Raw genomic sequence first — 13,868 nt, forward strand, 5'->3', positions numbered from 1 at the left:
TCTTTATGTGTGAAGCCTGAAATGTGGCAAAAAGGTCGCAAAGTTCAAGGGGGCCGAATACGCAAGGCACTGTATATTCAACATTTTAGCAGCAATCTGGCTCCATAACTGTGCACCCGCCATCTTTCCTTTCTAATTCGCAAGAGGCTGAAACTAGAGATCTGCATATAATGACGAGATGCTCATGTCTCAGCCCTAACAACGTGAGTCTTTGTCCCAAAGGCAGGCGACAAGTTTAGGTCTGCATATTATTCCCATAGAAACGCATTGGTCTTATTTATACTGGACAGATTTTGTCAAGAGAGCCCTCTCGCTTTGCCTCTTCCTCTGCTGAAACTATATCACTGAAGAAACCACCCTAGCGAGCGAAACAGCGCCCCTCTATATGTAGCCATTATGTCTCAGTATTGGTAGACCATGTTTCTGATGCTGTCTGGCCAGGAATCATATGACATGCCATATTATTTTGGTCCAAACAGCATCAGATACATGGTCTACCCATACTGAGACAGAGGGGTGATGTTTCACTCTCTCGGATCCTTTAACTGAGATTGATGCGTCTTTCTGTCGGTGCATGTCTGGGTCAATATTTAAATATTTTATTTTGACGGGCAAGGAGGTACGGTAGGGCGGGTCAGGCCCCTTTAACGCCGGCTCTGTATGTTGCACTATAGTCTATATTTCTTAAGAATATTCGTAATTAAAGACCCAGTCTAGTAAAAAAATATATATATTGTAACAACCCTGGGTTTATAAGCGCGAATATCGACTCTGCCGCTCGAGCATGCTTTTAGGGCACAGTCGATAGCGCGCTGGTACCTGTTTCATTACATTGGTGTCAGAAGTGATCAGACCTTGCATCCACAAACGTGCGTGTGCTTGGCCAGTGAGCGCGTTCCTATAAGATGTTGAGTCGCAAGCTAGCGCGAGGATGCGCTCTTTGAAAGGAGGGAGTTGTGTAACGATCCTGGCTTTATAAGCGAGGGCTAGAAGGTTGAGGGTTCGAGACCTGTACCCTGCCTGTTTTATTACAATATATATTTCCACACTATGGGGTTGGAATCATCCTGTGAAATTATGAAAATTATGATAATGCCATTTTAGTGTAAGAGATGTTTGAAAAGTTCTTAAACCTCTCTGCCAATAACAGCTAGTTTTCAGTTTTCCCCTTCCCACTCAGGCCACTCCCAGACAAACCTAGCAAATTTCTTGCTTGAGAAATTGCTATTCTCAAATATGCTTTTTTGTTTATTCTTGACCATTTTAAGGTACTTAATTGTTACCCAGAAATTATTTGATATTGACATAAAAATGGCTGCATTGGACCTTTAACAGTCTGCATTGAAGAAAATAATGTATATCGATGGCATGATATGCAATCTCTGAATCCTCTCACATCCTTTCTTTTGTTAGTGCTATTCAATCAATAAAAGGGAATTTGTGATCTTGAAACAAGATACTTCCTGCTCTTTTTCATCTCAGTAGAAAACAAAGAAAAATAACATTTCAGTAGAACACAACTACAGATATCTAAAGTATATTTTCATATTCCTCCTGTTTAAGAATAAACGGAGAACAATGCCCTGAAACAGATAATACGCCTTAGAAAATAAGCTGTTCACCTACGGTACATTCTGTTGCAACCAAGAGAGCATTTGATGAAATAAGCACACTAACTAACCCTACCATCATAGCACTGGTCTTACCTGTTCATCTCCTCCAAACAGTCTGTGGCAAAGAAGAAACTCTTGATTTTGGGATGGCAGGCTTTGAAGGCACTGTAACGGAAGCAGAAAAAATATCCATTTAGTCTGTGTAATGTTGTAGTTCATCTGACGATTAAACATCTCAATTTAGCATAATTCCTTTCCATTAGCCTTAGATCCAGACCACGTGGTACAATGCGAGCTTCAGAGCATTTGGTAATGGCCAAATAAGTGTACTGTATATGCAATGTGCTTATCGCCGCGGAAGTCTCTGTAATAGTGGACATGAGGCCTGGCTGGCACATGCCACTCCTAGCCAGTTGACCCCTCTCTGATCCCTATGTGACCCAATCAGCTTCTCAGGTGGAAACAGACACCTATTACTTCTACTACTTTGTGCCACGGCTATTTAAAGCTCTTATTATGAAAATAAAATAGTCATGCCACAGCATCATCTGTTTCTGTGTTGTCCCTTTGAAGCCAAACAGAAGCACTCGTGCTGGCAATAATGTATGATGCGTTTGTCTTTGTGTTTCATTTAGGCTTTGTGTTTTCTTTTAAATCCTCAGGTTCACTAAACATTTGAGAGACAAAATAAAACATGAATCCCAAAAACACGCACTGTTTCCTTCTGCATTCAATCGCTCGATCTATTCGGAATTCAGGTAGGCTGATGAAACCTTCAGCCTTCTCGTCCTAGGGAAGGAGAAGTAAGGGAAATAAGAAGCAATACATTGCCATATGCCTGTAGAGATGACACACCTCATTTAGTATACGACGCACACTGGAATATGCTGTACACTACATGTCACTTCAACATACAGTGCCGTCAGAAAGTTATCACACCCCTTGACATTTCCCACATTTTGTTGTGTTACATCCTGAATTTATTATGGATTAAATTGAGATTTTGTGTCACTGGTGTACAATACCCCATAATGTCAAAGTGGGATTATGTTTTAAGAAATGTTAACAAATAAATTAAAAGCTGAAATGTTGAGTCAATAAGTATTCAAATCTTTTGTTATGGCAAGCCTAAAATAACTCACTCTGTGTGCAATAATAGAGTTTAACATGATTTTTTCATCTCTGTACTCCACACATACAATTATCTGTAAGGTCGATCAATCAAGCAATGAATTTCAAACACAGATTCAATTACAACGACCAGGGAGGTTCTCCAATGCCTCGCAAAGCAGGGCACCTATTGCTAAAAATACAACAAAGCAGACATTGAATATACCTTTCAGCATGATGAAGTTATTCATTAGACTTTGGATGGTGTATCAATACCACCGGTCACTACAAAGATACCAACGTCCTTCCTAACTCATGATTTCACCATGAGGCCAATAGTGACTTTAAAACAGTTACAGAGTTTAATGGCTATGATAGGAGAAAACTAAGGATGGCTCAACATTGTAGTTACTCCACAGTACTAACCTAAATTACATAGTGAAAAGAAGGAAGCCTGTACAGAATACAAATATTCCAAAACATGCTTTCTGTTTGCAATAAGGCACTAAAATAAAAGTGCAGACAATGTGGCAAAGAAATTAACTTTATGCCCTGAATACAAAGCGTTATGTTGGGGGCAAATCCAACAAAACACATCACTGAGTACCACTCTTCATATGCTCAAGCATGGTGGTGGCTACATCATGTTATGGGTATGCTTGTCATCGGCAAGGACTAGGGAGTTTTATGATAAAAAGAAGCGGAATAGAGCTAAGCACAGGCAAAATCCTAGAGGAAAAACTGGTTGACTCTGCTTTCCAACAGACACTGGGAGATAAATTCACCTTTCAGCAGAGCAATAACCTGTAGATAATAGGCAGAATCTACTGCACACCCAAAGATGATTTGAGAAGGTGCTGGAGGCAAAAGGCAAAACTGGAGAAACAGGAAAGAAATCTCTGCACACTTCCAGTCATATGCAAATGTATTTTAATTAAGCTGAGCTTTCGGTCAGTCGAGCTTCATCAGAGCAAATCTCCACAAACAATAGTGGGACAAATAAGGCCACACTGTGAGCCAGAGCCAGCGAGCAGGACAATAACCTTAAGCACAAGGCCAAATATACACTGGAGTTGCATACCAAGATGACATTGAATGTTCCTGAGTGGCATAGTTAGGGTTTTGACTTAAATCAGCTTGAAAATCTTTGGTAAGACTTGAAAATGGCTGTCTAGCATTGATCAACAACCAACTTGACAGAGCTTGAACAATTAAAAAAATAATAATGTGCAAATATTGTACAATCCAGGTGTGCAAAGCTCTTAGAGACTTGCCCAGAAAGACTCACAGCTGTAATCGCTGCCAAAGGTGATTTTAACATGTATTGACTCAAGGGTTGTTGACTACTTATGTAAATGAGATATTTATGTATTTAATTTCCAATCAATTTGCTAACATTTCTAAAATAATGTTTTCACTTTGTCATTTTGGGGTATTGTGTGTAAATGGGTAAGGAAACATCCATTTTGAATTCAGGCTGTAACACATCAAAATGTGGAATAAGCCAAGGGGTATGAATATTTTCTGAAGGCACTGTAAATGGTTCAGTATCTGGAATATGGCCTATAGTGCTGCTATATCTGACAAACCTGCAGATGGTGTTGGAAAACAGCCATCCTGTTGTGGATAAGAGAAAATAAAGTAATGTTTGACGGCTGCATTGTACTGTCAGAGAGCAGCTTACATTCTGGTTGGTGTACCAGTAGAGTGAGGAGTCCTTGAGGATGAACCAGTACTTCTTCCACTTCTGGGTGAAGTAGCCCTTGGCATCCTTCTTCTTCCACAGCCAGCCCTCACAGTCCCCATGGCCCAGGTCCTTACAGGAGATACGCCTGCGACTGGCGCTAGTCAGAGAACCTGGGTGGAGAGCAGGATATCACAGGAAATTCTTATAGACACATGGACACACTAAACATTCCCTGGATGATACTGCATCCTTAATACTAACATCATTCCAACCCCATCACAAATCCTAATATAAAAGAAAACTATTGACAAAAGTTCACCAAAAGAAACCTCACAGTGAATGGGTTAATCCCTCATGTCTTACCTTTGGTTCTCTTTTTGGTCTTAGTCCTTAAAGACGCATAGTGAAATGACTGCAAGGAGAGGGAAGACGAGAGGGTTTGATTAGAAGAGGTGTCTAAAGTACAGTACTGTACTCATATTAGGGGAGTAACAGTAGTACTAACTGTTTCATATCATTTGCTTTACCTTCCTCATGGATGAGCCTCCTTGTCTCTCGATGCCAAAACTAGCATACCTGGGGAAAGGGAAGATCAGGTGAGTAAGCATGCAACAAAATGGAGGCTAACCCTCTTTATCTGGGGATAAGCTGATCCTGTACTGCTATCAATGTAATGCTACTATTCATAAATAAAGGGTAGAATTATAACTTGATATCTATGTGAGTAAAATACTAAAGCATATATTCCATTGACATGAGTGCATGAGTTACATACATGAAACATTGATTTGTTTGAGTGTATCTCTTGATAGAATTAGTCCAAAAGAACTTAGTCCCCATTTCAGCATCTTTATCCTCCCCAGGGCTGGCCTGAATTCCCATCTGGACATGGCTCTACTGACAGATGGTACCATGCATGGTACTGGAACATGATGGACACTGACTGAAGAAATGGATATCACATATCATTCTCAATCTAAGTTTCACTACTTACTTTTGTGATATACTAGATGTAGATGTTCTACTGGATGTCCGTGTATTAAGTAAAGCAGTATGTGTAGCATGCAGTATGTGTCACGACTTCCGACGAAGTTGGTGCCTCTCCTTGTTCGGGTGGCGTTCGGTGGTCGGGGAGGTCACAGCTCCACTACGTATGATAACGTAGGAGGGTTATGAGGAGAGAATTAGTCTCTTTCTGATCGATTCTCCTGCTTTCCCTGTGGTGTTGGAGCTTCCCTCGTTGGCCTATCATGACCCCACTTTTTTGTGGGAACAGGGGGCTCTTAAGGGATGGTCACGTCAGTGCTCAGAGAAGTGTGTAGGTGTTTCCATAGGTGCAACTACGGTAGAGTCCAAACCAGGTCTCCACCATGCACATTCCCCCTGAATATGCCGATTTGGCTCTCAACTACTCAACTACCACCTCATTGACGGGGGGGGATTGTGCTATAAATCTCCTGGTAGACGCAGCACTTGTCAGGAGTCACGTGTATCCTCTGTCACAGGAATAGACGGGGGCTATGGAAACATATGTCTCCGAATCTCTGGGACAGGGATACATTCGGCCTTCTACTTCACCTGCCTCTAGTTTATTTTTTGTGAAGAAGGATGGAGGTTTACGCCCTTATAGAGGTATAAATCAGATCACGGTGAAGTACAGGTACCCGCTGCCTCTCATAGCCAGTGTGACAGAGTCACTGCACAGGGCGCGCTTCTTCACCAAATTGGATCTCAGGAGCGCTTACAACCTGGTGCGTATCCGGGAGGGGGAAGAGTGGAAGACGGCTTTCAGTACCACCTCTGGGCACTATGAGTACCTCGTCATGCCGTATATGTTGATGAATGCTCCATCAGTCTTCCAATCCTTTGTAGATGAGATTTTCAGGGACCTGCAGGGTGTAGTGGTGTATATAGATGACATTCTAATATACTCCGCTACACGCGCCGAGCATGTGTCCCTGGTGCGCAAGATGCTTGGTCGACTGTTGGAGCATGCCCTGTATGTCAAGGCTGAGAAATGTCTGTTCCTCCAGCAGTCCGTCTCCTTCCTAGGGTACCGCCTGTTCGCAACAGGGGTGGAGATGGAAAATGACCGCATTTCAGTTGTGCGTAAATGGCGACTCCAACCACGGTAAAGGAGGTGCAGCGGTTCTTAGGGTTTGCCAACTACTACCGGAGGTTCATCCGGGGCTTTGGTCAGGTAGCGGCTCCCATTACCTCCTTGCTAAGGGACCGGTGCGACTGCAGTGGTCAGCTGGGGCAGACAGGGCTTTATGTCACCTGAAGGCTCTCGGCTCCCGTGCTGGCTCATCCTGATCCCTCTTTGGCATTTATAGTAGAGGTGGACGCATCCGAGGCTGGGATAGGAGCTGTGCTGTCTCAGCGCTCGGGTACGCCACCAAAGCACCGCCCCTGTACTTTCTTTTCGAAGAAGCTCAGCCCGGCGGAGTGAAATGGATTGGGAGCTGTTGGCTGTTATCATGGCTCTGAAGGCATACCGTCTCCTTCCTTTGCCCGGTCTCCCTACGGCTCTACAGACTGTGGAGGCCCTGTTCACCCACGTCTTCCGGCACTACGGGGTGCCTGAGGATATAGTTTCTGATCGGGGTCCCCAGTTCACATCTAGGGTCTGGAGGGCGTTTATGGAACTTCTGGGGGTCTCGGTCAGCCTCACCTCACGTTTTCACCCCGAGAGTAACGGGCAGGTGGAGAGAGTTAACCAGGATGTGGGTAGGTTTCTGCGGTCTTATTGCCAGGACCGGCTGGGGGAGTGGTTGGCTTTCATCCCCTGGGCAGAGATGGCCCAAAACTCCCTCCGCCACTCCTCCACTAACCGATCTCCTTTTCAGTGTGTACTAGGTTATCAGCTGGTTCTGGCACAGTGGCATCAAAGCCAGATCGAAGCACCTGCAGTGGACGTATTGTTTCGGCGCTCGGAGGAAATATGGGACGCTGCCCATGTGTATCTGCAAAGGGCCATCAGGTGGCAGAAGGCGAGCGCCGACTGCCACCTCAGTGACCCGGTGCACCGGGTCTGGCTCTCGACAAGAAACCTACCCCTTCGCCTGCCCTGCCAGAAGCTGAGTCCGAAGTTTGTGGGGCCATTTATAGTTCTGAGGAGACTGAACAAGGTTTATTATAGGTTACAGCTCCCCCTGATTACCGTATTAACCCCTCGTTCCATGTGTCTCTCCTCAGGCTGGTGGTGCTGGTCCGCTCCAGCAGTCTGAGGTGCAGGAGGTTCCTCCGCCCCCTCTGGACATCGAGGGGGCCCTGGCGTATACTGTGCAAGGCATCATGAACTCAAGGTGTCGGTTGAGGGGCCTTCAGTACCTCGTGGAGTGGGAGGGGTACGGTCCGGAGAAGAAATGCTGGGTGCCGGTGGAGGACATCCTGGACCCTTCCTTACTGCAGGAATTTCACTGTCTCCACCTGGATCGTCCTGCGCCTAGTCCTCCGGGTTGTCCCCGAGGCCGGTGTTGTCGCGCTGCTGGAGCTGCGCATCAAGGAGGGGGTACTGTCACGACTTCCGCCGAAGTTGGTGCCTCTCCTTGTTTGGGCGGCGTTCGGCGGTCGACGTCACCGGCTTTCTAGTCTCCACCGATCTACATTTCTTTTTCCTTTTGTTTGGTCTTGATTGTACACACCTGGTTTCCATTACGTTATAATTTATTCCCTATTTAACCCTCTGGTTCAATCATGGTTTTGTGCGTGCTTATTGTTGTCAAGTTGTCTCGTTTATGTGCTCTGGAATTTTGTTCTCCTTGATGGAAGATTGTTTTTTGAGTAAAGTTACGATTATTACTCAACTCTGTGTCCTGCGCCTGACTCCGCCTTACCCACATCACCTAGACTATTGACAGTATGTGTGTAGTGTATTTGATTTATATGATTATGGAGCTTTTCTTTGTTTGCTTTGGAGGAAACTAATAGGCTCTTTTTTTGGTGCATCGTTGAGTTGTATGAGTTTGTACATTTTTCCATCATACTGACACCTTGGTTTTAACATAATTACTCTGACACTGAGTAGGGCCTTCACCTATCCAGAAACTCTGTGTAAAACTGGGTGCTGCTGCATCCATTCTACCAATGAGAATCATCTACAGCTTGATACATTTAGAAAAATGATGTATTGCCTCCAGCAAGTGAAAGAAGCAACCTAAACCACGGAGCAGGTGGCAGGAAATCAGGTTCAGCCAGTCTCTGTCTCAGTAGAACTCAGCACGATGCAACATAAACCACTTAGGGGATGCGCTACTCATGCTGGCTATCTATGATGACCTTATTAGCTCTCATCACTGTAACAATGGCTGAGAGGAATTCTCTACTGCCAGACCCCCATTTTATACCTACATGGTTCGAGCACCCACTGAACACTGACTATAGGTAAGGTGTTGAATTGTAGCATAAATTGAAACAAAGCAGTGTTTTTTTTTAAATAGAACCAGGAAATAAGATTTAGGTCAATGAAAGGTAGAGGAAATATGTTCTGCTTGGCAACCCTCATGATTTATGTTAAAATCTCCTTCTCTTGAGGCCTATTGGCCAATTCCATAGCTTTTGTATAATTTCTGCCAGTAGTTTTGCAAGTAGTGCGCATGAGCCGTAACTGGTCCCCAAAAATGTTACACAATTATGTAGCACATCATCCGTTCCGTATGATATGTTACAAATTCTAATTCATACAGTATGTTAGGAATTTGTAAGTGCGTGAGTTCCCAGACTGCATCTTTAAGTTAATACATTGTAAAAACACACTGAAGGTAAAAAGTCCTCTCTGTTAGAATAATTAATATGATGGTATGCAGGATAATGGAAATTTACTTCACTCACAAGAAGCAGAAGTAGGTAACTAATACAAAGCATTCACAAGATAAATGATCTATCAATTACATTTTGATAGGTTCTGAAAAGCTCTCAATTTACTTCAGAGGAAATAATACCAATTCATTTCAAATTAGCACAATTTGCCTCCATAGCTTAAGCAAAAAAACTCCCACACATCAATTTCTGAATCCGCAAATAAATCCATGTTCCTCACAAAACCATGGCAATATTCTCTGGCCATTGAGTTGGCCTGTCCTGTTGATCCCCATGGAGAAGAAATGCTCACTCACCTGTCAGTGTCAGCTCTCAGTGTGTCTCCAGCTCTCTGTGGAAAGGTAAAGAGCAGATTAGCGCATCACAGAAAGAGAGAGAGAGAGAGAGAGAGAGAGAGAGAGAGAGAGAGAGAGAGAGAGAGAGAGAGAGATCACAGCGCATTGTTATCTCAGAGCGTGGCTTTTGTTTCCTGTTGTGACCAGGCAGGCAGATCAGTAGATCTGGGGAAGGTAGAGTCCCTGGGCCCAGGCAGAAACCATGGGGTGTCAGGGGTTGTGGAAATAAAGGTGGTATGGGTGGCACTCTTCTGAGTCACTTTTTATTTAATATTGATTGTGACCTCAAAAAAGCTTAAACCACAGAAAAAAGGCACTGCTCTGTGACACAAATAGGTTGAATCTGTATTGTCAGACCATTATGCCACTATGTCTGAGTGTTAAGCTATAATATCCTTGTTGAACTGGTGCAGATGGATAAAATATAAATAGTAGCTGTGCTGACTCACGTGGTACATTGGCACAGTGTTGCTCTCAGGCAGTGAGAAGGGCAGGCCTTCTGGCGGTCCTGGGTCCAGTCTGACAGGCGGGGCCAGCAAGGATGGGCTGATGGGATAGCTGGGGCTGCTGGGGTTGTGGCTCTTCTTGCGGGTACGCCGCCCAGTGTCCCGCTTGCATTCCCTGGACACGTCCGGCTCCTCCTGGATTACTAGGATCTTATCGTCATTCAGGTAACGTAGCAGGGAGTTGTCTGAGTCTAGCAGAGGTCAGGGAGGGAGGGAAAAAGGGGAGCAAAGTTGTGTCATTTGGAAGCCTAGAGAGGTCATTATTTGTTCATTAGGAGGCCCAGAGTGCCTATCACATTAAATGCTTGATGGCAAAACAACCTCTTACCAAGGGTTTAGTGAAGCAACATTTGGAATGGAAAAGAAAGTCAAAGTGAGAGCAGTATGAGGTAATGTTTCCCAGTCTCACAGACCAGCATGTTTCCACAGAAACCAACCTCTGTTACGTGACCTTCTATCAGTGAGGGCAAGCCCCAACAGTGTGTGGTTTCAGAGCAGAGGGAGGCAGATATGTTTTTGCACTCGCTATTTATAACACAAGTCATGGGAGTGAGATGCTATCACTACAGCCCGCTCAACATAACTGCTGTACATAGTCTCACGAAGCTAAACAACACTGAAATCAGCCAAGTGCAAAACAAAGATTAGGTTTTCAACTTAATTAATGCCTGACATAAAGATGCTGTCTATATTTAACTGATTGAATCTCCTTTTTTTAAATAGATTTGGTTGAGCTTCTTGTGATAGCTTCATCTTTATACAGTGCAGTTTGAAAAGAGTTCTAAATGCACAATCATGTTTCTGTCAAGATTCAGTGGTAATGTCAAAAGAAACCAGTGTATGTGTGCCAGTTCCAGTGAAATGAATGAAAGAAGCAGGCGATTTAGTTATGTGTTGTTGAAAGTGGGGACGGTGATTGGTCCTCATTAGGCGTCTGTACATTGCAGACGCAGTGAAGCCAAAACTATTTCCTTCTCTAAGTCAAAGCATTTAAGGTGGGGACTGGGGAGACTACCTGAACTGAAGGACCCACCTCTGCTACCTCTCTTGTACATATTTGGCTCCTTTGTCTCTGCCATCCAGTTGTAATCCGTTGGCATGGAAACTGGCCTGAGGTCACCTGGAAAGAAGTCCAAGTAGCATGTCAGCTAAGGTGTGAGTGGAGAGAGAGCTAGGAGTTGAGGGAAGACGGGGGGGCGGGGCTGTCTCACAGAGGGATTGGAGAGGGTTGTAGAGAGAGATGGTGAGAGAGGAGTGGCTGTGCGTGGGTGGATGTCTGCATGACAGAGGTTAAAGTGCAGGCAGGGCAGTAAGGGGTATAAGATAAGTAGGTTATAGCATGGGAATCCAGTTGAAAATAATTCATCTTTAGTGTGAAGGGAAAACGGTAGGCTTGTTGCACGTGTGTGAATGTGTGAGCAAGAGAGACTGTGATGGAGCCATGTCATGGCACCTAGTGCCTCCACAGACTGGGATGAGCGGAGCGTACCCTGCCTGGAGCCATTATGAGCTTGGAAGCAATCCACCCTCACTTCCCTGGCAGGCTGTTAACATGAAAAACACTCCGTCTGGCAGAGCCAAAGGGATTTATCCCTGCACCACTACACACTGTACAATACACAACAAACTGAGCCTCAACAGAGCCTCAACAGATCCTCAACAGCCAGGAGGGGGCTGAAACAATGCATCGCCTTCTCTCTGTCAGATGGACGGATAGAATACTGTACATTATCAACGGCTTTCAAAAACCTCCTTTCCTTGTCTCAGTGTTGGCAGACAGTCACTCACTAAAGATTCCGGAGTCATGCCGTGCAGTAATGTGAATGAGCTCATTATGTGAAGTGCAGACAGAGGTGGCATGTAGAATATTCATCATGCTGCTGGCCATCCTACAGCTGCAGTGCTGCTGATGATGAAGGGGCAATGACAGGGGAAGGGGATGTCTGACTGTGGGGGTGGGGCTGGACTGTAAAAGGGAGAGGTTTATGTGAAACATAAATACGCTGGGGTGCATAATAATAATCTCTTCTATGCATAGCAATTGCCAATTACTGTACATTCTCCACGTGCCATTCACAGCTGGGTACACTGTATGATAATGCACTTAAATTAAGGCAGGAGTGGTGAGCTACCCACCTCACCTGGCATTCCACCCTTCAATGCTCCTCTAACATTAAACTAGCGCCCAGATTGAAAAGGCTGATTGGTTGGTAGTGCTACATATCTGGGTTGGTTAACTCACCATGGGTGGGTGTCCTGTCCCTCCGCCTGACCCCCGTGGAGCGGCCCCTGGTCTCGTACTCCTGCCCCAGGGCCAGGCAGTCCTCCTCCACCAATGTGAAGTATTTGCCCCCATCATGGTCCAGGTAGAAGCTGGGAGACTCCGAGCCTTTCATACCCATCTTCTCCAGACTGTATTTGTTGATGTCATCACAGGACATGATACCTATCTCGTCTCTGTGATTGACAGGTATGGTTATGGAGAAGATCAGTCAGGTGCTAAAGGGCTAAAAAATGAAGTGAACATTAGCTGTACAGTTGAAGTCGAAGGTTTCCATACACCTCAGCCAAATACATTTAAACTCAGTTTTTCCACAATTCCTGACATTTAATCCTAGTAAAAATTCCCTGTCTTAGGTCAGTTAGGATCACCACTTTATTTTAAGAATGTGAAATGTCAGAATAATAGTAGAGAATGATTTATTTCAGCTTTTATTTATTTCATCACATTCCCAGTGGGTCAATTAGTATTTGGTAACATTGCCTTTAAATTGTTTAACTTGGGTCAAATGTTTTGGGTAGCCTTCCACAAGCTTCCCACAATAAGTTGAGTGAATTTTGGCCCATTCCTCCTGACAGAGCTGATGTAACTGAGTCAGGTTTGTAGGCCTCCTTGCTTGCACACGCTTTTTCAGATCTGCCCACAAATGTTCTATGGGATTGAGGTCAGGGCTTTGTGATGGCCACTCCAGTACCTTGACTTTGTTGTACTTAAGCCATTTTGCCACAACTTTGGAAATATGCTTGGGGTCATTGTCCATTTGGAATACCCATTTGCGACCAAGCTTTTACTTCCTGACTGATGTCTTGAGATGTTGCTTCAACATATCCACATAATTTTCCTCCTCATGATGGCATCTATTTTGTGAAGTGCACCAGTCCCTCCTGCAGCAAAGCACCCCCACAACATGATGCTGCCACCCCCATGCTTCACGGTTGGGATAGTATTCTTCGGCTTTGCAAGCATTTCCCTTTTTCCTCCAAACATAACGATGGTCATTATGGCCAAACAGTTCTATTTTTGTTTCATCAGACCAGAGGACATTTCTACAAAAAGTACGATCTTTGACCCCATGTGCAGTTGCAAACCATAGCCTGGCTTTTTTTCTGGCGGTTTTGGAGCAGTGGCCTCTTCCTAGCTGAGCGCCCTTTCAGGGTATGTAAATATGGGGCTCGTTTTACTGTGGATATAGATACTTTTGTACCTGTTTCCTCCAGCATCTTCACAAGGTCCTTTGCTGTTGTTCTGGAATTGATTTGCACTTTTCGCACCATAGTACGTTCATTTCTAGGAGACAGAACGCGTCTCCTTCCTAAGTGGTATGACGGCTGCATGGTTCCATCGTGTTTATACTTGTGTACTATTGTTTCTACAGATGAACGTGGTACTTTCAGGCATTTGGAAATTGCTCCCAAGGATGAACCAAACTTGTAGAGGTCTACTATTTTCTTTCTGAGGTCTTGGCTGATTTATTTTGATTTTCCCATGATGTCAAGCAGAGGCATTGAGTTTGAA

At 44.5% G+C, this 13,868-nt stretch overlaps 1 protein-coding gene across 1 annotated transcript in view; it reads right to left on the minus strand.

Moving 5' to 3' along the window:
• Positions 1-13,868, minus strand: part of LOC135548431 (connector enhancer of kinase suppressor of ras 2-like) — a 67,220-nt gene that overhangs the window by 12,203 nt on the left and 41,149 nt on the right. Inside the window, exons 11-18 of the mRNA XM_064978035.1 lie at positions 12,315-12,529; positions 10,016-10,263; positions 9,528-9,562; positions 4,938-4,986; positions 4,774-4,822; positions 4,408-4,580; positions 2,329-2,402; positions 1,707-1,778 (exon numbers count right to left, since the gene is read on the minus strand). Coding sequence (XP_064834107.1) covers positions 1,707-1,778; positions 2,329-2,402; positions 4,408-4,580; positions 4,774-4,822; positions 4,938-4,986; positions 9,528-9,562; positions 10,016-10,263; positions 12,315-12,529 — 915 coding nt within the window. The remainder of the gene's footprint in view (positions 1-1,706; positions 1,779-2,328; positions 2,403-4,407; positions 4,581-4,773; positions 4,823-4,937; positions 4,987-9,527; positions 9,563-10,015; positions 10,264-12,314; positions 12,530-13,868) is intronic.

This window comes from Oncorhynchus masou, chromosome 11, assembly GCF_036934945.1.
Source record: "Oncorhynchus masou masou isolate Uvic2021 chromosome 11, UVic_Omas_1.1, whole genome shotgun sequence".
NCBI lineage: Eukaryota > Metazoa > Chordata > Actinopteri > Salmoniformes > Salmonidae > Oncorhynchus > Oncorhynchus masou.